This window comes from Danio rerio, chromosome 5 (genome assembly GCF_052040795.2).
Source record: "Danio rerio strain M-AB ecotype USA chromosome 5, GRCz13ab, whole genome shotgun sequence".
Lineage (NCBI taxonomy): Eukaryota > Metazoa > Chordata > Actinopteri > Cypriniformes > Danionidae > Danio > Danio rerio.
The window spans coordinates 24,341,098-24,367,581 of NC_141025.1; the positions used below are offsets into that span (position 1 = coordinate 24,341,098).

Consider the following 26,484-nt stretch of genomic DNA (forward strand, 5'->3'; position numbering starts at 1 on the left):
ACTGGGATGTGACAGTGGTCATGGCTGCAGAGGCAGCTGTCTCAGCATTTACACACCGCACAAATACACCGGACACACCTTTCATTAGCTTAAAGCTTAGTGCAGGTATAATTAGTGCTATAGTACTATATCTTTTAATATATACACTTACAATTCAAGTTCATGATGCAGATTTAAATATACATTGTATCAACATAACATTTTTTACATTAAACTTTATTCGAGATGTGTGATATCTGACCTTCAGAGTGGTGTGACAGAGTGAGCAAACTGACACAGGACGCTCCAATTCCTGAGCCAAACACGGTCACGCGGCCCGGATCACCACCGAAATATCCAATATTCTTGTTGATCCAGCGGAGAGCCTGAATCTGATCCAGGAGACCATAATTCCCTTTAGCCGCCTGATCACCTGTGCTTAAAAATCCTGAGAGAGAAATGAAAAAGAGGATATAGAGATTAGAAAAATGACTACTCGTCAGTGATCTTGACAATGAAACAGTTATGTGTGGTCTGGCAGCTTACAGAGAATTATTTTAAACCAAGATATCAAATATGTACAGGGAAAAACCTAATAGATTTCACCAAACGAATTATCGATTATATTAATAACTGCAAACGTTTTTGTATGAGAAGCTTTGGAATTATTTTATTATGAATGTATTTAACCATAGATATATACACTAGATATCACATACATACATACGGACCCAAAGCATGTGTCAATACTGCCGCCACATTTGTACAGTGCTCACAGAACAAATGCCAATTAACCGCAATAATCAAGCCAATGTGAAGATGCTGGACTTTTGTAACGAGCAAACAAAGAAAACAAAGCACAAAGGCAGAACATTTCATAAGTAAGGTTTAGTTTTTATGTTTTTGTATGTTACAAACTTTTGAGCGAAACAAGTAGCGTTATTGATGATCATACAGTCACTTACTGCACTGACCAAAAGGCAAAGTAGCATTAACTTGCTCTAAATTTTAGGCTTATGCTAGTTTTGTTTAATCAAATCAGCAAACGATGTAAATGAAATATGATAACAAGACTGCTGATGCCAGAAACTTGTATTATTGTTGGCTAAGTGAAGTAAGTAAAGCTAGTTTTTGAAGTAATTTATAAGGGTGCCTGGTAACAGTGCCTGCGCCTCAATGTGCATACGTTACACCATAATATATTGAATATTACAAATCTTATATTCCAAATAGTTCAGAAAGGGGAATATGCACATGGATAGACCCAGGGATAACATTGGTTCCCACAAGTCTTTTAAAACAGAGATTCATTCACAAACGCATCGCTCCCTCTGTTAGAAAGCGGGAGAGAGGTGGGGTGCTTTTGGACACAGATCAGATTAAATTTAACAGGGAGGAAGGATAATACATATCTATGCACACGAACACATGCTTTTTGTCATGAATTTCTATGCGGTCACTAACAGTTGAACTCAGAATTATTAGCCTCCCTGAACTATTAGACCGCTTGTTTATTTTTTCCCCAATTTCTGTTTAACGAAGAGAAGATTTCTTCACCACATTTCTAAACATAATAGTTTTAATAACTCATTTCTAATAACTGATTTATTTTATCTTTTTTTATATGATGATAGTAAATAATATTAGACACTTCTATACAGCTTAAAGTGACATTTAAAGGCTTAACTAGGTTAATTAGGTTGACTAGGCAGGTTAGGGTAATTAGGAAATTTATTATATAATGATGGTTTGTTCTGTTGAAAGTGAAGAAAAAAAAATAGCTTAAAGGGGCTAATAATTTTGTCCTTAAAATGCTGTTTAAAAAATTAAAAAAAGGCTTTTAATCTAGCTGAAATAAAACAAATAAGATGTTCTCCAGAAGAAAAAATAATATAAGACATACTGTGAAAATGTCCTTGCTCTGTTAAACATCATTTGGACAAAATATAAAAAATAAGAAAACAATTCAATGGGGGCTAATAATTCTGACTTCAACTGTATCCATTGATGTAGAAAAGTGATGTAAAATTATAATTTTTGTAATCAAAAAAATAAATAAAATTACATTTGCATGCTGACCACCAGGAAAACTCCCAATTATAGATATATGTATATATGTGTGTGCGTGTGTGTGTATGTATATATATATATATATATATATATATATATATATATATATATATATATATATATATATATATATATATATCTGGCTCTGGATGGCCAGTACTCCACTACCCATTCATTTCAAAGGAGCGCTACCCTGTACTAAAATGGCGGCTTTATTGCACATTTCTTTCAATAGACAACAATAGCGTAGATGACGTCTAATATAAATATCTATGGTATTTAACAACAAGGTACTCACTTTTAGATGTAGTCACAGTTTCAAAACTGTGTGTAAGTACATCTGTCATTAATTTATGAATTTACATCTCTAATAATTTAAATATTTAATTTGACATTTATGACTAACGTTGAACCTACATTAAAAGTACAACTAAACCTGTACCTAACCTTAGGAAATTCAACAAAAAGAAACACAAATAAGAACAAAGCCATAATAAACTTATCACATAAATAAATATGCAACAACAACACGGTAAAAATACTTCAACATGCTTTACATCATTAAAGGAATAGTTCCAAAAAAAGATCACTTGACTTACTCTTGACTTGTTCCAAACCATACAGTATATATGTTATGTTGAACATAAAAGAATTTATATCAAAGAATGTTACAAACCTGTAACCATTAGCTATGTTTCCATCCACCTTTTTTATGACATGTGCATTAAAAAAAATCGGTTGAAGGATTAAAAATGCGCATAAAAAATGTATGCGCATAACTGAGTAGGATAAACTTTTTGTTCTATAAGAAAAGATGCGCATAACCACAATAGAAACAATTTTAAATTACAAACAAATTCCAGTATGCGCATTAAAACAGTCATGTGACTAGCTGGCTGACCACATTGTAATACATCTGAAATGTTGCTTTGGTCATTCTAAAATGTCGTAACCATTTCAGTATGTGTTATTATATTATTAATTGATTATTATTAATTGTGTTATTATTATTAATTACCTCCAGAACTGTTAAGCGTCTTTACTCTGCATTGCAGCTTCAAATAACACACATTCATTGTCCACTAAAGGTCATTTATTAAATGAAGAAAAGATTGACTCAGCTTCTCCTACCACAGCAAAATCCATTTTTATTGTTGACATTTAGCGCCAGTTAATCAGGAAGTGATGATTTTGTTTTCTTTGACTCGTTGGATGGAAACGCTGGTTTATTCGCACATCTTTTATGTAATATTCATATTCATATGACTAATATTGTTGTTAAAGTTAGCTCATGATTAGCATGTGCCTTAACTCAATATTAATTCATGATAAAGTAAGGTTTAGTTTACATAGTAACACATCATTTTGGATGAAAACATAGCTTATTACATCTACTGTATATAGGAAAAACACATTCTTATAGAAGTCTCTGGCTACAGGTTTTAATATTACTCAACATAACTTCCTTTGTGTTCAAGAGAACAAAAACTGATTTGGATCAAGTCAAGGGTGAGCAAATCAAATCAGGTTTTTAAGTCCTTTTAACTCCATAAACTTGACCGCATAAGGCTAATGGTGTTTAATCAGCGTCACTTATATTAAAGGGATATGGCAACACATCAAGTACACACTCTGCAGCCCTCCAAACATAAACAAAACACTTGTGTGCTGAGTGTGATTTAGTTAAAATTGCAGACCATGACAGGCCTTTATACTGAAGGTTATTATAGCATTGCTTTTGTTGCTAAATAAATGCTCATATTAAAGATGCTGGAACCTTGTTACAGTTATCATGTTGTAAGTCTGCATTTTCAGACCATTTTTAACACAGTGAGTAGTTTAGATTTTCAATGCGTTCTATACAGTAAGAAAAATCATTTAACAACAGCATGCACATCAATCTCAACTGGGTGTACGCCAAAGTGTCAAATTTATTCACTTAAAAAAAAAGCTCACAGCGGTAATGTTTCGAGCACACTGGCTGTGTCTGATGAAGAGCCAGTGTGCTCAAAATGTTATAAGCTGTGAGATTTTTACAAATGAATAAATTTGATACTTTTGGAGCTTTTATATATATTCGTTCTATACAGTAAGAAAAATGGTTCTTTAAAAAACTAAAGACTCCTTGTGGAATCTGAAATGGTTATGGCATAATTTCGCTCTTTCAAACATTTGTAGAATTAAAAGCTTCCATGGGTGTTAAAAAGGTTATTTTGAGTCGAAAAAAATCTTTAGATTCTGAGAAAAAAGGTTATTTGATATACATTTCATTAAAAGGTTATTTTTGGAACAAATAAGTTTGGTCTATGCAATGGCGTCACTGTAAAAACAAATTATAGTTTATTCCTGGCACCATAATTTTTACCTAAAGAATGCTATTCATTACATCAAGGTTTCTCAACCACTTTCCTTGAAGTCGCAAAAGTCATTGCGGCTGAATAAGGAGGTGAGAAGTGCATTTTATACAGATTTATTTATAAAGTTCAAAGATGTAACTTATTTGCCTCAGGAGTTTCCTTAAATGAAACGATGAAAGTAAACATTCCCATAAAAATCTTAATAAAGGCATAAACACACGGCGTTCTTGGAATTGAGAAACAGCCGGAATGTTTTGGATGTGTCTTAAGTCTGTCACACCCATTACAGGTCTTTCAGTCTCTGCTAATGAGCTCATAAACTGAATCAGGTGTGTTTGCTTTAGGAGACATGGGCTGTTTCTCAATATGCGTTCTTCGGGGATCATGTGTCCTTGTGTCCTCAGTTCCAAGACCGCAAGTACGGGGGATTCGTGAAAGTTCTCGAATGTGTTCTTGGTATCTAGGATGCACCGATGCAAACTTGAGGTGGGAAGTGCAGCATTTTATTTAGATTTGATATTAAAGTTGAGAGATAGAACTTATTTATCTCAGGAGTTTCCCAAAATGAGACGGTGAATGTAAAGATTACCATGTAAATCTTAATAGAGTCATAAACACATTAAGGGCGTTTATTTGCAGAAATTAGTGTTAAAATCAGTTTAATTTCTATTGTGCAAAGTTTATTTGTAAGGTTTTTGTGCATGTTATATATTGAAAAGGGGAACACAAACAATAAATCTTTGTATCAATGCTGTAATGTTAATACCATTTTCTGATAGAAAATGCGTGAAGGTCATGTGACCATCAAGAAGAACGCAGCATCTAATTTCTTAGACGATGTATTCAGTGTTATCGCGGTCTCCCGAGTTTGTTCTTCCGAGGTGGCAAGACCGGTCTTAACAAGAACACAAGTTCATTCTCTGTGATCTGGAATTGAGAAATAGCTATGGAAAATGTGCAGAGCTGGTAGTCCTCCAGGAACGTGGTTGAGAAACCCTGCATTAGATGTTTCTTTCATTCAATTACAGATTTATTTTTGCTTGGGGGAAGCTCATTAAGTAGACTATAGTCATACCAAACTAACTAGCTAAAACTTGACTTCTGGATTTTCACCATGTTAGCATTGTAGCACAACATTGCAGCTTTTTTTTTTAAAGATTTGTTTGAAGCCCAAACAATATTTGGGACATCTAAGCTCAACAGGTACAAATGAGTATTGCTGAGATCTTATCTAACTATTCACGCTGTCTAACTGCAAAAATCAGTCACTGAAAGACAGTTTTTGAGCTGTTATTGTGTTTGAGTACTTACATATAGCACATTTCTTTCATTCAGGGGTTTAACTGCAACTGACAGAACGTCAGAGAAGGAGAATGTGAGGTGATGATGCCTGTTGGCTTTCAGACATGATTGTTGTTTTATACGGTTCAGCAGCGCCATTTCATTCTTCAGAGCATCTTCATTCCGAAAGAGGGGGCTTTCTTCATTCAATCTCCTCCTTTAATCACAGGTGATTTTCTGTCTAATAACATTTGAGTAGGATTTCCACGTTGTTTTGATGCTTTAGTTGCAGAGATTAAACAGAATCAGAGCTCTTTTAAAAGAAGCGCACTAACAGCACTCTCTCTGAATGAGGCTGTAATGGACAGATCTGCTCCCCAAAGCATTTATAAAACATTATCGAGGTCTTCTAAAGACTCGGGTCCTTATATAATGGCCAACAAGTTTCATTTGGAGTGACAGTATACTTCCTTTGACACATTGATCTTTTCTACAAAACAGGAAAAACACTGTCCTTCTCAATATTCATCTGTGAGGGGCGAAGCACATGAATCAAGTACTTGAGAGATGGTTCCGATACACTAATGAAATACTATGCCAGTAAAATACTTCTTTAATTTCAATTGAGTGAAAGTACAAAAGTGCTTGGTCCTTTCAGTAAAAATGACTGATTGATGAATGTTTTTAATTATGCAAGAAAATATTTTAGAACTACTACTTTTACTGCTTGTTCAAACCACTTATTTAAAATGAGCTGGAACAACACAATTCAAGTTTTTTTTGGCACTTCTTAATTTTTTTTGTGTACGATAAACTTGAAGTGATTGTTTGGAACCCAGCATTTTTTTTACAGTGTAATTAATTATAAATTCAAGCATGTAATCACAAGGAAACAACAAAATATCCAATATAACCAGTAAAAAGTTGTATAAATGTGTGTTGACAAATAAACATATAATACAACAAAGTTAACAGTAGTTTTCATACTAGTACTGTAGCTGGGAACATTAAGAGAGGAACAATCACCTGGAGACTCTGACTGATTCATTTGAATCAGTGAATCTTTAATTGGAGAATTGCTCTCACTGGGTAATTTGAACCAGCGATTCATTACACTAACAACAGTCCTGCTCTGACAGAATAATTTGAATTAATGAATCTTTAACTTAAGACATGCTTTAACTGGATCATATGAATAATTGGAGACTCACTCTGAAAAGATTGTTTGAATATGTGAATCATTAATTGAAGACTCCGTTTGACCTTATCAATTGAATTAGTTAACCTGAGCAGATAATTTGAATACCTGATTTGAAAATTGGAGATTGTCTCTGACTGGATCATTAAAATCAGTAAGTTATAACTGGAGACTTGCTCTCAATGGATCATTTAAATGAATGAATGAATGAATGAATGAATGAATGAATAATTAACAAGAGACTCAGACTGGATCATTTGAGTCAGTAAGTCGTTTACTGGAGATTCACTCTAACAGGATCATTTGAATCAGTAAATCTTTAACTGGTGACTTGCTCTGACTGGCTCATGTAAATAACTGGAGATTCATCCTGACCAGATCCTTTGAATCAGTGAATCTTTTACTGGACACTTAATCTAACCATAACACATGAATTAGCGAGTCGTTAACTGGAGATGTACTCTGACTGGATCATTTGAATCTGTGAATTATTAATTGAAGATTCCTTTTGACCCTATCATTTGAACTAGTAAATTATTAAAATGTAACTCAATCTGAGCATATCATTTGATTAACCGAGTTGTAAAATGGAGATTCGTTCTGACCCAATTATTACAATCAGTGAGTTGTAACTGGAAACTTGTTATGAATGGATCATTTGAATCAATGAATCATTAACAGGAGACTCACTTAGACTGAATCACCAAGTCATTGAGTTGTTAAGCAGAGACTTGCTGTGACAGAATAATCTGAATCAGTGAGTTGTTAACTGGAGATTTACTATGATAGGATAATTAGAAGCATTGCATCGTAAACTAAAGACTTTCTTGGCTTTGACTGAAATATCATTTAGGGTGCTTTCACAATTGGTTCAATTGCCTGGACCGAACCCAGATTTGATCATCTCCCTTTGCCACCTTCTCGGCTGGTTTGTGTTCACACCACCTTTTTACTTTCTGAACCCTGGATACGCTTGCATTATCAAGCTGCTGTTTTGTGTACAGCAGTGGCTAGGTGAAGGCGGCAAAAGCAAAGCAACAAAATGGAGACGTCCACATTTCATGGTCGTTCTGCTTTTATTGAATCTTTTGCTTTTGTTACTAACATCAAAATACAGAAAGCCACTTGCGTCTATCTGTCGCAAAAAAATAGGAAAAAGGGGTCACACTTTATTTTGATGGTCTGTTAGTTAAATTTAATTTACATTGCATCTACATGCCAACTAATTCTCATTAGACTATAAGTTCTGTTAGGTTGGGGTTAGGCTTGGGGTTGACATGTAGTTGCCAAGTTTTTTTAGAGTCAGTTAAATAGAAACAGTATCAACAGATATTAAGCAGAGAGTTTACTAAAACTCAAATGAACCATCAAAATAAAGTGTTACAGAAAAATGTTCAGAACATCACGTGATGACTGCAGAAGCTGATTTTGGTGGAGATGAGCAGACATTATCACTGTTTGCACTGGGTCAGTCCCGCTTGTCGCCAAGGTAGGTGATACACAGACATACACACGTTGTGCTGTTGGCTGTTCACTTCCACAGTTTGGTAAGATTGCATTCACATCAGAAGTGAACTGTACCAGAGTTGCACAAACCATACCCCAGACCACCTCATTCAGGCGGACTTGGGTACAATTCGTGGGTGCGGACATGAGTTCAGAAGACAGTGTTCACATTAGTTAAACGTACTGTAGTACACTCTAGTTAAACTGCTCTGATCAGATCACTTGAATCAGATCTTGACTCAAAAACAGATGCAATTAGATCAGTCCAGTTCACAAATCATTTGTTAAGTGAGATTTGGGATTCAACTGATTCAAGTTAATCGAAAAGAATCAGATTGTTAACAAAACAGAATTCATTATTGGTTCTAAGAGTGAGTGACAATTGTTTAATGTTATTTGTCATTGTTAAAATGACAAAACAACAACAACAATGTGTTTTAAAAATATATATAAATCTAATATTATGTTTTAATAACAGCAATAATTTGTATACAAAAATGCATATCTATATGCATATCTCCTGATTGTGAGAATTCAAAATGACTGCATTTTACACCAGTAAAATTGACTCCAATTTATTGTACATACCTAATATTCCCACCCTGTAGTTGAGGGTTATGACGATGACATTGCCGTAGCTGGCCAGCACACTACCATCCATAATGTTCCCTGTACCCTCCATGTACGAGCCACCATGAATAAATAACATCACAGGACGAGGGTCGTCTCGAGAATCCCTAAGCCCTGCATTAACACACACACAGAGAGAGAAGGAAAGAGAGAAATATGTGAGCTTCTCAGCATTCTGGAGTGTTTTTCACAGCTGCTCAAAATCACCAAAGAGATCTTCTGCACCACTGGCAGATCTCAGCTTTAAATAATCGATTTAACTCCTCGACGTTCTCAACGCTAGTGACTAAAAATACCAACATAACCAGCCAAGATCTGCCTCCGAGACTTCCTTTAAATTACCCAATTTCTTTGAGATTCATTTATTACAATGATTATAGTCATTGCGTGGTGAAGTGTTGTCTTCGAGTGCAACGTTCACAAATAAACGAATAGCATCGCCTCATCAGATGAGTGTGCGGATAATTATAAGCTTGAACAGGCGCTCAAACTTTAGAAGGAGAAAGTGGCAAAATGTGGACTGCAGATTAAAGATAGAGAGGGAAATGTATGCATATGTACTGTAGTATTGGTCGACAGCGTGGCTCTTTCATCAAAACCAATACTGGTATCTACAGAGCCACCCCAAACACACTGGACCAGCTCATAAAACCATCCTCGAAATGATGCAACATTGTGTAAATATCATCCAGATTATTCTCTCTTGCATTAACCACGACGGGATAAAAAATGGATAGAAAAAACATTAAAAATGAATCGAGCTGAAAGAATGATGAAAACGGGACATACCATCATCCTCTGTGCGCTCGGTGTCAGCTGACATGTCGCCTGTTCTCTTTGTACCTAGAGAGAAGAAGAGAGATGATAAATTAGAAGAGGAGATGGAAACTAGACCACAGAGTGGCACGTGGGTGTGTTTGTGTGTAAAAGCTCAGTCCACTCTTTGCTGAATTACTGTGCGATACCAATAAGCGTTCACTTTCCCACTCTGAACCTGGAAATAATGAAGCTTTCAACGTTTTTACCAGGAGAAATGTGATATTTGCTTGGAACGAGGGCAAAACAGAGCTCTCAATGTAGACTTGAGTGGACACAGATGCTGCTTCAGTTGTAGATAAAGAGTGGATGAAAAGTGCAGAGCTGATTCTGGCCGCAGGCTCCGAGCTGGACATCAGAGGAGCCTCAGATGTAGCTTAGAAATGCTGAGAAAGACAGGAACTGAGAGGAAGTGCTGAGGACTGAAGTGTTTTTGTAGGCTAACGCTCCAGTGAAATATTTATCTTTATTTTTTTTGTTTTACAACAAAGAATATGTCTAGGTGCTTCGTGTGTGTTGTGGTATAGGAGAAGCTTTGAAATTGTAGCTTGAAGCTAGTTCTGATCTGCAGTGGTTAACTACAGCCAAGCGACTTCCTTAAAAATAACTCTATTTCATGGCTCTCCATGGTAAAAAGGTTTGGTGTTTCTTGAGCACCAAATGATTAAATAAGCTTTCCTTAAGAAAACATATATTATTTAAATTGTAATAATATGTTTGAACAGGTAAATACAGCCTAAATAAAAAATAAGGGATTTACATTGAAAAGAATGAAACTGATTTTGAATGTTATCGCTCGATTAAATGGACGTTATCAGCTTATAGATATGGGCCAGTAGGGGCCTTCTGCACCTACTTATAGTCTCAGAAGACTGTTATCATCCATCCACATGGTTAATCAGCGATATTAATCAAGAAGTCTCCAGATCCAGATCTGTTTTTACATTACTGTGACGGTTAGGTTAAGGGTTGTGGTAGTGGTAGACGTTAATAAATTAGGAATGCACGATATATCAGTGGCCATATAGTTATCGGCCGATAAATGCTATTTTTAATGTTTTCGTTATTGGTTTGATGTCAAAATTAGGCTGATATCTTCAAGCTGATAAACAACTCGTCGGGTTGTTTATCCCAATCTAATATGATTATTTGTTTTTATCATTTATGTTCTTCGTGTGCATCGCACAGTGCCTGCAGTTAAACTTTCAAACTCACAGCGGTTTATCATAAACCTTACATCAATCATTTGTCCCACAATTTACAGCAAGAACGAACACAAAATCGTTGTCTGATTGATAAGCAGCACTCCAGTGTGTTCAAAAGAATCTAAAAGGTTAAATTGGATGACTTTATGCTGCACTTTCTAAAGTAAATCATACTCTCTGTATTTAACTTTTCTCTTGTACTGTGGCTCTGAACTGTTAAAATGCCTCTCGTAATGCCTTTTCGGACATTACGTACAGTATTTGAACATGTTCATTACTGTAACATGCTTTATTAATTTGAGCTGTTGTTAGTTCTTTCAATGTCATTTTACTTAAAATATGTTAATTAAAATAATTTATTAATTAAGTGCCATTTTGTTATTTAACTATATTTTATACAAAAGTCAAGTTACATCTTAATTTGCTATGCGAAAAGGAAATAATTTATTTTAAGCATGCTGACTTGTGTGAAATCATAAATATATATCCATATAATCACCTTCCATTTTTTTTTAAATTATAGATTTTTGCTTTGAGTAGACTATTCTCTAAGATCAGTTCAAACTTTTATGAAGTTTTTAAAATAGAATCAGCTTTTCACTGTAGAAAAGTATAACATTTTTGAATAATTATATTTATCGGCTATAGCAGTGGCGCCTGCAGCCATACGGCTGTATGCATTGTGCATACCTACCATGATAGGGTGCTAATTAATGGCGCTGATTTATTTATTTATTTTTTACATAATTTAGATTGATAATTAAACAGTATACACTACGATTTATTGACAAAGCAAGAAAAAATAAAAATCAATAAAGGTGTGCGCTTGTGTGTTTTAAAGTGTGTATGTACTTACATGGTGGGAGATGGGAAAAGAAATTTATTGGCTTTTGTTTTGCTGGCGGTTTTTCCACACACTAAAAAATACAATTCAGATAGCTATTGTTTAAAGCAAGGTTCAAAATGAGTAAACTCTGTTTAAAACAGCTAAATTTAATGGAGGCATTTGTCAAAAGGCCTAAAACTAATGTGACAAATATTGCTTCCCTGCACGGGGTGAAGACCGCAGTCTCATCAGCACCTGAGTCGGGGGAACTCTAGGCTCAGCCTGTATCTCATTCATTGGACAATTCTGATCCAGCTGCTCAGCCTCCTGGCATGGAACAGCTATACCATTGAAGGTGTTTTTAACAATATTAGGAATAAGGGATGATGGGATGGGGTGGTGCTGGATATGTGTGTGTCTTTGAATAAAATCCTGCAGGCGCCCCTGGGCTATAGCATATCAGCAATCGGCCTCCAAATCTCAAGAGTTATCGGTTATCAATATCGACCAAAAAATCCATATCAGTGCATCCCTAAATAAGATACAATTAATGGGATATATAATAAATGACATAAATAATTCTCTTAGCCTACCAGTAGGCCCCTACTGGCCCATATCAGTTGATAACCACTGATAATGCCTTTCAATCGAGTGATAACATTGGAATCGGCTGTTTTTCACAAATGCTTTGAACAGCACTGTCATTTTTAAATAGTTACTGACAAATAATTGCTCAATACATCACACATCACAGAGACACAATGCATTAGATAATACGGTCTTTTTCTTTTTTTAACTTCAAGCCCTAATTGATTAATTATATATCACTTAATAATGATTACATACACAATTTATTGTAGTCATTAAAACTGATGTGGTTTTAAAGTGGTAAAATGTACTTGGGGAAAAAAAACATGATCAGAATATCGATTTGCATAATTATGCACACACTGTATATAATTAGGGTTTGTGAAATAAAACATCTTAATTAAATCATTGAACTTTAACAGATGAATACTTTATACATCAACAATGACAATATTTCCTAGTTTATAAAAAGAAGGAGATTGTATATAGCCTGCGTTAAAAGAACTAAAATAAAGAACAAGAGCATGAATGAGTGATTCTGTTTTTACCTGTACAGATAAATTAACTCTATAAATGCATATTAAAGGTGCCATGGATATACCTTGGCAAAACTGAATAATAAATCTTCAGCACATGGAAATATGGACACACCATGAGCCTCAAACACCATGCAAATGTCATGTAAATCCTGTGAGTGTAAAACAGGCCAATTGGAACAAAACACAGACTGCTACATTGCATGCCCCAGGCTATGTTTTATTGGCCACAACATGTTCTATTGATATTAAAAAGAAATTACATTTTTAAGCTTTTCTAAATAAACATCAAATCTATGTGGAACTTTTTTTTTTGAAAATGGAAGAAGCATGGATACCAAAAAAAAAAAAAAAAAAGATGAAATCTATGAAAGATTTACAACTTGTCAGAATACAAAACACAGTAGATGCGGATTATACATATAGAGGCCATTCACATCGTGTCTAAAAAGGTGTGGAAACCGTGAGATACTTCATTCACCAATTTTAAAGGTCCTTTGTGATACAATGGGATTTGTCATTGCTATGCAAGCATCCACTGTTCTCTCAGAGGATGACAAACTGAAACCATTGCTGCAGCTCTGATACATCTCATATTAATAAAGCACTGCAGGGGTTGGGTGCGCTGCATTTGTATGAGGTAATTAGTCTACCGTTTTTACTGAAAAGTGTATGTGAAGCTGAGGTTAGTTCAAGTCACATGACTCATGATGTGCTTGCAGTATACTGTACTGAAATGTTGACATGTTTCAAATAGGTGTGCCTGGAAAATGCCACATGCCTTCAATGGAAAAATGAACCTGCAAACTTGCAAAAGACGCAATATAAGAAGTGGCCGCTTGTGTGTATGTTTGTAAATTGGCAACAGACACATTTACAAACAACTAAGCAGCTGAGTATAAGTTTTTAAGTGACGTTTATGCATCATGTCATATCACTCAGCTCCTGTTGTGATTTTTCTTGAGCGAAAGGATGCCAATAAGCTTTAGGTTGGCATTAATTCCTGCTTGTTTTCATCAACATTAAATCTTTAAATCGCAACTTTAAATACCTGTCTGTCAGTTCCTTTTGTTGAGTATAATTATAATTTGTCATAAATTTCATCCAGAGCACAACTAGTTTTTTTTTCTGGAAGCATAAAAATAGCTCACTCATTCATTCCTGCAAGCTAAAATTAACATTTCCACCACTTTAGATGAAACGATTGTCATTTCACAAGGAATTTACTCAATTTGTAAAATATTTTGTTTAATTAAGTTTAATTTTACACATGTGCATTTAAGGACGATCTTATGTACACTGAAAAAAATTATTCAGAGATGATTCCTTGGATTTACTAAATTATTTACGTTAAGTGGTTGTAAACAATTTATTTGTGTTGAATTTAAACAAACAAATTTAGTTGAACATTAATAAACTTAATTTGTTTGTTTAAATTCAACACAAATAAATTGTTTGCAACAGTTCTGCATCTAACATATTTTTCAGTGTAGGAGAAAAGTCAACGCGCATGGCGCAAAAGCATTGAGGGCATGTCTGAATCCACTTTTGCTATTTTAAGAATGGAAAATATACTCTGTGCCCTGGCACATGGTCTAACAGGGTTGTGCTTATTCTCTTAATGAGTTATGGATGTGTTTTGAGCGTAACATGCAATAAAACAATCAGAGACTCATCTCACACTCCCTTTAAGAGACTCAGTTGCATCGTGCTGTAGCACATTAAGTATTTACATGGTGGACTTTGTAAGTGAAAAAACTGAATGGACAAATAACTGAATGCTTCACTATAGAGAAAACAGTTTAACAGACCATCTACGTGAGGATAAAGTATGAGCCTCCTCCATTTGGCCTCTTTACTTTACTTCTTTACTTTCGTGGAAAAGAAAACGTTGTACGCACTCCACTGAAGAGGTCCATTAGCCTACATATTTAATTTTGTTTGTTAAGCACAAAGAATTGTTTCAAAACTATTTCTAAATTCAGTTCTTATTTCCAGCAAACTAATAAATAAACTATAATAATGAAGTGTGGTCAAAAAAATGAGTTACATCTAAACACACGTCCTATTCTTATGCCCCATGTGGTGATGGATACCTCTCCAAAACCCGACAGATCAAACAAATCAAATCTAAGACAAATCTAAACTAGTTTTTATTAAAACAAATATAAATAATCATATAATAAATATTACTCATATTATTAATAACATTATTAGAAATAAAATGCAAATCGTCATGAATAAACTGAAAAAAGCCTCCTGGTGTGTTTTTGTATCCATGTAATAAATAATCATTTTTGTAACATTTTAATGCTTTTTTCATTTGTAAATATATTAGTGTATTGCTGTATATCCTGTGTGTATTAAGCGTTTGGACCCACATAGGCACATAACTTACGTTCTCTGCGCTGGACTTTAGACCAGCTTTTACTTATAGCTTAATAACACACACTTTATAACATACCTCCTTTATAGACCAGCACACCCATGAGTCCACAAAGTAGCGCAAATGGATTTTCTATTTAAACAACGTGGCTCAAAATGTAAAAAATAGGGTTGCGCTGGTCTCAAAATGGCAGCAAATCACACAAAACACATCTTGCACATTATTGCGCTGGGTGTATGATAGGTGGCCCAATGTGTGTGTATATGTGAGAGCGGGCACTGACACATCCAAGCAGAGAAGACATTAACATTCATCAACCATTCCAAATATGGTCAAAAGTGAGCTTTTCATTCCAGAGGTAATTACTGTAGTTTTAAATGAGCATATAAAATGGTGTCTGGAGAATTTTTGAACTTACCTAAGCCACATACTGTATGTTTGTATGACAGAGAACAATTTAAGATACTCAATCAAAGTCTAGAATCATTGGCAAAATTTAATCTATGGCACCATTAAATACAGATTTTAAATACTAAGAATCAGAATTACGACATTAACCGTAAGTTAAACATTTGAAGAATTCCATAATCAAACCCCCTGATGTTCTATGTATTACATAAACAAGCTCATGTACACATTTAACAAGTGTACTCACCACTTTGTGTTGGCACGTATATATTCATGTACAGACAGTCCTCGCTCTGCTCCTGCAGGTATGTGGCGACCGTGTCCATATTATAGGTGGCCCAAACGGGCATCATTATGTCTGGCACTGCGTTGCGAACGGTCTGTGGGCAAACAGGAGGAAAGCGCGTGGCGTTCCTCACACCAGACCAGGCAGACGGAGCATCGGGTGGCATAAATCGCTTCTCTCCCACAGGCGGAGCGGCGTAAGGCACACCCAGATATTGATCCACAGGTCCCAGACCCTCCGTGGCAACAGCGACCCGCATCCCCCTCAGTCTGCCAAGAGCTGTGTTTACTGTTGGCTGGTAGGTCAGCGTTGATGCCACAGAGACTGACCACATCAACCACACGAGCAGCCAGCGGAGAGCGGAGTTCAGAGGCCGGCAGGGCAGGCGGGTGAGCGCCAGGTGAGCTGCTGACTGTGTGTAGATCATCATCCCTCTTTACGGCGCACACAAACACACACACTGGTAAAGCTCTGTCTGTAGCTCAATGACACTCTCGGCTTTGACACAATGACAATGTAGCACTCAAAAACAAGCATATGCCACACACTCAGGAAGATCCAGTGGGCATCGCCGCAGCCAGGTATGCACAATTAAGGGATCCATATTGGTTTTTCCAGCACACAGAGCCATTTAGCACAAACCTGAAACACATAAAAACTGAAGGTTAGAAGCTTTCACCATACTGGTCATATACAAAAACATTGACAATCACTCAGAAAATACAGTTAGCCATATTTTGCAGTTAAACTTAAAGGTATAGTTCACAAAAATTTAAATTCTGTCATCTTTTACTGGCTGTTTATTTCTTCTGTTGAACACAAAAGAAGATGTACTGAAAATAGTAAAAAAAATTGTTTACCTTTATAGGCTCAAAAAAAGAATGATGTCTGCAAAATTGTTGCAAACAATTTATATGTGTTGAATTTGACCAAACCAATATAGGAATGTTCAACTAAGTTTGTTTGTTTAAGTTCACCCCAAATAAATAGTTTACAACCAAAACATTTAGTAAATCCAAGGAATCATCTTTGAATCATTTTTTTCAGTGCTTCTAATATTTTTTCTCCTATTATAAATGTTGATAGCTATTGGTTTTGCACATTTCTCAAAATATCTTCTTTAATGTTTAACAGAAAAGGTTTGGAAGCTGAGGGTGAGAAAACGAAGAATAAATGTTCTCTTTTGTGAACTATCCCTTTAATGTCAAACTTAAAATGCATGAATGTCATAGCAAGTAGATAACTAAATATCAAACCTGGTGGCATTTATTTGAAAGAAAGATGTATTTCAAAGTGTAAATTAACTTTCAAATGCAAAACGCTGTAAACAAAACCATTATAAATCAAAAGCGTTGCTTGAGAGGAAATAACTTGACATGCAGTTTTGTACGGTGGCCGAGAGAGCTTGACGTGCTACAATTAAAGAAAGCACATGCAATTACAAAAATCACCAGCAAATAAAGAACGATCTTCGTCAATTTGACAGCGCACGTGTTGCAAAATGGTCACAACACAAACAACTGAAGAAATGTTTCCGTTGTTTTACGTGGACATTTGCAAATGTTGTAACCAATTTGCAGCATGTTTCTTCGGTTGTTTATGTTGTGACCAAAATGCAACATGTGTGCTGTCAAATTGACGAAGATTGTTTCTTTATTTGCTGGTGTTTTTTGTAATTGCATGTGCTTTCTTAATTTGCAGCACATTAAGTTCTCTTGGCCACTGTAGTTTTGGCATAGAACTACATTGAGAAAAGAAAAAAAAAGATAAATAAAGCTAAATTTTTTGCAGATGCTTATTGGCTTGATATTGTTAAATGTAAGACGTCTAAAAATGACTGAAATAGATTAACCCTGTGAAGTATTCCAAAAGACATGTTATGAAGTAAACATGCATTAAGCACTGTGTTTTGCAAGAGATGAATGCTTTTCTTTTGAATTAGCATCCATCAAATAATCTAATGAAGATTCAGCTTGGATTCCTAAATAAATTACATTTAAATTCACTCATTTTCCTTCAACTTAGTCCCTTATTTATAAGCGGTAGCCACAGTGGAATGAACCGTCAACTATTCCAGCATATGTTTTGTGCACCAGATGGCATTCACACACACACTCATACGCTACGGCCAATTTAGATCATCCAATTCACTTATAACGTATGTTTTTTGGGCTGTGTGGGTACCCGGAGCACCCAGAGGAAACCCACAGGAACAAGGGGAGAACATGCAAACTCTACATAGAAACGCCAACTGACCCAGCCAAGACTCGAACCAGCAATCTTCTTGCTGTGAGGCAACAGTTCTAACCACTGAGACACCGTGTGCCCTTACTTTTAAATATGAATAAAAAATATAGCAGAAAAATATAGTATAGTTGTAGAAAAATATCATTTTACAATGAAACTTTTACATTTGAATGTATGTTTTGACTTATTCCAGCTACATTTACTCAAACCAGTCTTTTGAATGACAGTGTATTGGGTTCAGAAATAAACAAGAACTTATGCAAAGTACAGTACATTTAGATTTAGATTCATTTGGGCAGACGCTTTTATCCAAAGAGACTTACAGTAGAAATGACTAAAGTGAGCAAAAATTCCTTACAGATCCAAGATAAGGGGGTCAAAAATGCCCTTCAACAATTAAACTAAATCTTTGACAGATGTCATGACTAAGCCAAAACGTGAAAATGGATCAAGAGCGTATGTCATTACATTTATCATTACATTAACTAAAGACTATGGGTGGTAGAGCTTTTTCGTACAGTGCGCCCAAGCTATGGAATGGTCTAACCATCAGCATCAGGAATGCCGCTTCTCTGGACTGTTTTAGAAAACTTCTCAAGACTCACCTTTTTATCATTGCTGTTAATTTAGATTTTTGCTGTTTTTGTTTTATTGTTTTATCATTTTGTTTTTTTTGTCTTATTGTGGTGTTTTTTTACTGTATTTAATGTTCTGTTTTCTCACTGTTTTTTGCCTTGTAGCGCTTTGTATCTGACAAAAGCGCACTATAAATAAAATGTATTATTATTATTATTATGGGGTGGCACGGTGGTGCAGTGGGTGGCACAATTGCCTCACATCAAGAAGCCTGTCATAACATTTGGAACAAACGATTTAATTGGACAAAGGTTTTTTTAATCTTAGTTTACCTTCCACAGAATATTAAAAAACAAATAAATCCACTTGGACCACTTTATTTGATGATTGTTTTTAGCATATGAAGAGACTTTCAACCAGCATAACAAAAACAGTTTCTGAAGACAATCCCCTATTGCACCTTTAGGGTAGTCCTAGCAAATGGTTCACGTGCGAAAGAGAGAAAGCAAGCAGAGCAGCTCAATGACAAACATCCACACAGCCTGCGGTTCATCTCTCATTCACATATGCACTGAGAGGCGTTTAATCTGTTTAACCCTGGACCCTCACACAGCTCTTGAGGAATCAGAGGCGGTCAGCAGGTGCATCTCATGTCCACTGAGGGGAGGAGCTTACATCTCATAGTGCAGTGCTTGTGTTCAGGATGCATGTTGTGTGCGTGGATCGATACGCAACGCTTCAGCCACAAACACGCAGAGCAGCTGCTTTATCTGAAATCAATGTGCGTGCATGACGCTGTGGGATGGCAGCATGTAGAGCCGATGGGCTGAAACCCACAGCATTCATTAACCTGCACTGCAGTGATGAGGAGCGACCACAACATCTACATCTACTGTACATCCTTCCTTTACAAAAAGCTGACCGAAGAGCACACCTAGAGCTCTTGAGTCTCTGAAGGGGATTCTGCTTGAGTAAAACAGATGCATCTAACAACAACTGGTTATCGGTACATTTTGAAAAAGCTGATTTAAAAAAAAACTGATTTTTTTTGACAAAGAAATGCACAAAATTTTATTTGAAGACAAAACGCTGAAATTGTGTGTATTTTTAAATATTTCCATAGTGAGAGAAGCATATTTCAACACATTTTAAACATTCATCTATTCATTTCACTTCAGCTTAGTCTCTATTACAGAGGTCGCCACAGTGGAATGAACCACCAACTATTCCAGCATATGTTTTATACAGCGGATGCTTTTCCTGCCGCAACTCAGTATTGGGAAACACCCATACACACTCATTCACACACACACATACACTCATACACTATGGACAATTTAGCTTAATCAATTCACCTATAGCGCATGTCTTTGGACTTGTGGGGGAAACCGGAGCACCCTGAAGAAACCCACGTAAACAAGGTGAGAACATGCAGACACACAAGTCCCCAGCCGTGACTTGAACCAGCAACCTTCTTGCTGTGAGGCGACAGTGCTAACCACTGAGCCACCGTGCTGCCACATTTTAAACATACTGTATGTACTTTTCAGTTCAATTCATCTTTATTTCTATAGTGCTTTTTAAAAGAAAAGAAAACCATGATATTTTTTTTGTAGAACATTCCAGCAATTCAGGCAGACAGGAGAGAAGTGCAGAATAATTTAGTGAGAAGTGATATAAAAAAAATGTTTATTTTGCTAGCACACATGGTTATTCTAGGTCAAGGGGGATTAAACTCAGTCCTGGAGGGCCGGTGTCCTGGATAGTTAGCTCCAACTTCCTTTAACACATCTGACTGGAAGTTTCTGGTATACTTAGGATGCGTTCAAAACCGCCTACTACCCAGTAGGTACTGCATTTGAATTCAAACATACCACTTGGCCATTAGAAAAGTATATTCTATATAGTATGAATGTGAGTAGTATGAATGGAACTCGGACGTACTACATCCTCCATTTAGTCATGATCACGTGACCTACCCATACGAGTTGAGTCACTTCACTCCCTTTCATGAATTCTGTTGTGGGGTATCATGTGCAAAATGCATGGGATGCACACTTCAGAATCTTACCGGAAGTAGTAGGTCATCCGGGTTCTTCTCACATACTGATTTTCAAATTTCAAATGCAGAATTATTAGCCTCCTTGAATTATTAGTCCCCCAACCCCGTTTATTTTTTCGCCCAATTCTGTTTAACGGAGAGAAGTTTTTTTTTTACATATTTCTAAACATAATAACTCAACTCCAATAACTGATTTATTTTATCTTTGTCATGATGACAGTAAATAATATTTGACTAGATATTTTTCAAGACACTTCTATACAGCTTAAAGTGACATTTAAAGGCTTAACTAGGTTACTTAGGTTATCTAGGCAGGTTAGGGTAATTAGGCAAGTTATTGTATAACGATGGTTTGTTCTGTAGACTATTGAAAAAATATATAGCCTAAAGGAGCTAAAAAATTTTTACCTTAAAATGGTTTTAAAAAATTTAAACTGCTTGTACTCTAGTTGAAATAAAACAAATAAGACTTTCTCCAGAAGAAAAAATATTATCAGACATTTTGTGAAAATGTCCTTGCTCTGTTGGACATCATTCAGGAAATATAGAAAAAAAAATTCACAGGGGGCTGATAATTCTGACTTTAACCGTACTACTCTGCTCGTATACTGTTTTTAGCGTACTTTATAGTATGGAAGTATGCAATTTTGAACGCAGCTTTAGGAAGAGCTTGATTAGCTTGTTCAGGTGTGTCTAATTGGGGTTGGAAGTAAACTTTGCAGGACACCAGCTCTCCAGGACCGAGTTTGGGCACCCCGCTCTAGGTGAATAATAATCTGTGCAAGTTAGTAAGCTGTAAAAAAAGGCTGGTTTGGTAATCTTCTATCAACGCCTGTCCATTTGTTTCCACATTTGGAATTCCAGAAAGCCCCGCCCCCTATTCAATATTTAGATTCTGTTGTAAGTACGTCATCATACCTTTACTTCACATAGACTTTAGTAACTCATTTATAATGATTCAATTCAATTCATCTTTATTTCTATGCGCTTTTACAATGTAGATTGTGTCAAAGCAGCTAAACATAGAAGTTCTAAAAATTTTAAACCGTGTCAGTCAAGTTTCACTGCTGAAAGTCCAAACACTGTAGAGCAAATCCAATGATGCGCAGCTCCACAAGTCCTAAACCAAGCAAGCCAGTGGCGACTAAGTGAGGAACAAACTTTACCAACTGACAAAATTGAAGGAAAAAATAATAATACTTTTATTTTGTCTAACAATATTGAGGTTAGCAGTTTTATTTTAAATAAAAAATGTATTTCAGCCAAAATAAATATATATATATGGAAAACTGTGAAGATTGTTCTTGGTCTATTAAATGTTACTTGGGAATAAATTCAGTTGTGATGAGTATAAGATATAAAGTAATTATTTAAAGAGTGTGGATCATGCCCTTCTGAAATTTACTTGGGAAATATTTGAAAAAGAATCTACATTTCCCAGGAGGGCTAATAATAATTTTGTCTTGAACTATACATTGGTGAATCTCTTTGCAAAAGCAAATTTATTTATTTATTTATTTTTTTAATCAGATTTGTTTATTTTACGACTGATATATATATATATATATATTCTTTCTTGTAAGAGCGGGCACAGTTATTAAAATCTACAGTAACTATATCGAGACTTTATTTTTAGCCTTAAAAACAGCTCTTTTTGTTGCAAACTGTTGTTAAAAAAATAATTCATGTTTGTATGTATTGTCAAACACAGAGAAAGTGTTTATAGAGCCACAAATGGTTTGTTTTGACCATTTACTGCACCATAGGCAAATGAATCAGAAGTCCTAAAACAATCACAGAAATAAAGCTTTGCATAATAAGGTGAATGCTATAAGACAGGATGATATAACAAACCAATTATTAACTGTCTGCATGAAGCCTCTGACTTGTATAATGTCTATTGCGTAATCCAACATTTTTCCTCCAAGTAAAATAAAATAAATAATATAAAAGTTGTATAAAATAAAGTTTATCAGACAGTAAGAAAAAAAATAGTGCACATTGAAGCTTAAATACAGTGCACATAAAGATAACTGAAAATGATGATAAAATTGAGCAAGTGTTATTAGAATAGCTATTAAAATATGCATAGATGAATCTACTTGTTTTTGGAGATCTGCATGTTAAAATGGCAGATATTTTTCTTCTTCAGTATATTAAAGAGGATATTTAGTCAGTGACTATTGGTGCATTTAGAGTCAAAAACTAAAAACAAAACAATTTAAAGCAAAACATGCATCAGATTAATACCTGTGGCTTCTGATGATACATTGAGGTCTTATGAAGGTAATGATTTTTGAAATAATCTTCAGTTTCTTGCACGAAACAATCATCTTGCTATATCAGTCTTCATTGTATTGTCAGGAGCCATTGGAATTAATTTTGCATTTGCTGTTCGCATTTTTCAACCTTCACAGTGATGGCTATGAAGAACTTGTGTTATATGAATCACCACAGCGCTCTCTAAAAATATTCTTTAATGGTTTACTGTAGAAATGGCCTGAAGGTGAATAAACTGACAGTATTTTTTCTTTTTTTGGGTGAGCTGTTTCTTTAAGGCAGAACAGAAGCACATTTTCCTTATCCAGGATGGCTAGCTTGTCTGTGATTCGCCCTTTGACTTGAAAATGTAATTTTCTGGTCAAAGACATGTTGCCTTGACCAGTGTGGTGTGAACTGACGAGCCATGTACGAAAATACATGGAGCATTTTATGAGCAATATTTCATGGATCAGCAATTCTGAAGTAAGCTGAAAGATGTACCATCTGTGATAAGCGAAACATGGCCATAGCGTTAATTTTATTAACCAGCTACAATGTGTCACAAAGAACCTTTCAAAAGCACAATGTTTTTTATCAGTGAATACGTTTTTTGTTATGCTTTTTGTTGATACTTAAGCAGTAACATTTTTAAAGATAAACTTGGTGACACTGGCCTCAATAATCCCCTTTTCCCAAACTCACTGCCCTGGAGGCACTGTTCACAGAACATGCAAATACCAAATCTGTAAGCCTTCCTAAGGCTTTGACGGAAACGCACACACATACTGGAGAGAGAGAGAGAGAGAAAAACTGCAACAATTTACAGCCTGAGATATAATATTAACAACAGTAAATGATCATATTAAGACTCAAATAATTCTGATCTTTAATTTCAGCGACAGCAAATAAAAGCAGATATCAACTAAAAAAGCACTCAAACACACACACACACACACACACACACACACACATACACACACATACCCACCTAACAAACCAATGAGGACACATGACTCAACACCCTACCTTTGGGGACTACCCTTTCTGAAGGGTCTAGAGACAAAAGAAAGACATGACTGCACTACTAAAAATGTGCTTATTATGAATATCAGTTGATATTTGCAAAAAAATACTTCTATAAAGACCTGACAAATTACCTTCAAAATGAGGACAGTATTTTATAACTCACCTTTGGGGACATGTACACAAACTCCGGTATAGTCACACTTTGAGGACCGCAGTTATACACAAACTCGGGTTAAAGTATACTTTAAGGACTCAGTTATCTGAATATTTCTAATATAATATTATTAATAATTATAATATTGTTAGTGCAGAGAGACATATGATAAAGTAAATAAGATCACTGAAAATAGACAATTACATTTTTTCCTTCACAAATAACTCAATCTGGTGTCAGAAGGTCATTTGGTGTCAAGTATTGTTCATGATATGACATATTTCTCTCATAAATAGTATGTGACAGACAGCATGTTAGCAGAATAATACATACAAACTAATTTTAAAAAACAGTAAGGGAGAAGTAAATGGATGACCTTACAGTGAGTTTATGAAGCTCAATAGACACATTATTATCCAATGATATGAGAAGTGATGAAACTCTACTGATAAGTCATATGATGGTTAATATAGTACATCTCAAATCCATTCACACTAAAACCCATACTGTATAAAACAAGGGTTGTGAAGTTCAAATTCATATACACTAACTACTTACATGCGCCATAAGACACGTTTCTCAGTGAAAACAATTACTGGGAAAGTCTTTATACAAATGATTAGTTGAAATAGGAGTGTCTATAATTAATTTAGTTTAGACTACAGTGGAAATACACACATTTGAGGACTCTGTTGATACACACACACACACTGCTTTAGCTACACTTTGGGGACTCAGTTGATACACACATACCTTTGGGGACTCAGTTGATACACACACACCTTTGGGGACCTTGGTGATACACACACACTGCTTTAGCTACACTTTGAGGACTCTGGTGATACACACATACCTTTGGGGACTCTGTTGATACACATACACCTTTGGGGACCTTGGTGATACACACACTGCTTTAGCTACACTTTGAGGACTCTGGTGATACACACATACATTTGGGGACCTTGGTGATACACACACACTGCTTTAGCTACACTTTGAGGACTCTGGTGATACACACATACCTTTGGGGACTCTGTTGATACACATACACCTTTGGGGACCTTGGTGATACACACACACTGCTTTAGCTACACTTTGAGGACTCTGGTGATACACACATACCTTTGGGGACTCTGTTGATACACATACACCTTTGGGGACCTTGGTGATACACACACACTGCTTTAGCTACACTTTGAGGACTCTGGTGATACACACATACATTTGGGGACCTTGGTGATACACACACACTGCTTTAGCTACACTTTGAGGACTCGGGTAATACACACATACACCTTTGGGGACCTTGGTGATACACACACACTGCTTTAGCTACACTTTGAGGACTCTGGTGATACACACACACACACCTTTGGGGACACTGGTGATACACACACACACTGCTTTAGCTACACTTTGAGGACTCGGGTAATACACACACACACCTTTGGGGACACTGGTGATACACACACACTGCTTTAGCTACACTTTGAGGACTCGGGTAATACACACACACACCTTTGGGGACACTGGTGATACACACACACTGCTTTAGCTACACTTTGAGGACTCTGGTGATACACACACACACCTTTGGGGACACCTACAATGATAAACACATAAGAAACAAAGATGCATTAATGTCCTGTTTAGATGAGAGAAGGACCCCCGCGGATGACTGTTTCTCTGTGATAGAGTTTTATTTGTCCATGTTTTGTTCAGTTGAGTGCGGCAGGTCTGATCATAGTCACATAAGTGATAATCAACAAGGTTACATTTGTATTTGCTAAAATCTAACACAATGTTGTGCTTGGAATAATTCTGTTTATTGTTTTCTGAGTTTCATTTTAGACACAGTGTTGCCGACTTGTTGCAGCCATGGCTCTAATTGTATTAGACTTTTGACTAGACCTACAGACAAAACTATTGACTGAGCTCAGTAAAATGTTCTTTGATTATTTATTAATAATCTGTTTAATAACTAAAGCCAAAACAAATGGTAAAATTGTAGTTGTAAATTTATGTAATATGGTTTAAACAATTAAATAAAACATTTTAAATATATAAATATAATATATTTAAAAA

General features: G+C 35.6%; 1 protein-coding gene across 3 annotated transcripts in view; it reads right to left on the reverse strand.

Annotated features, from left to right (window-relative positions):
• Positions 1–26,484, reverse strand: part of nlgn3b (neuroligin 3b) — a 67,333-nt gene that overhangs the window by 16,872 nt on the left and 23,977 nt on the right. For 2 of the 3 annotated variants that reach the window (XM_087252567.1, XM_087252568.1), the window contains 4 exons: positions 16,034–16,714; positions 9,811–9,864; positions 8,980–9,135; positions 242–427 (listed from right to left, as the gene is read on the reverse strand). In XM_087252567.1, coding sequence (XP_087108693.1) covers positions 242–427; positions 8,980–9,135; positions 9,811–9,864; positions 16,034–16,502 — 865 coding nt within the window. In that variant the 5' untranslated portion in view covers positions 16,503–16,714. Of the gene's footprint in view, positions 1–241; positions 428–8,979; positions 9,136–9,810; positions 9,865–16,033; positions 16,715–26,484 lie in introns of those variants that run through there. The other variant, NM_001166334.1, reaches the window with a different exon arrangement.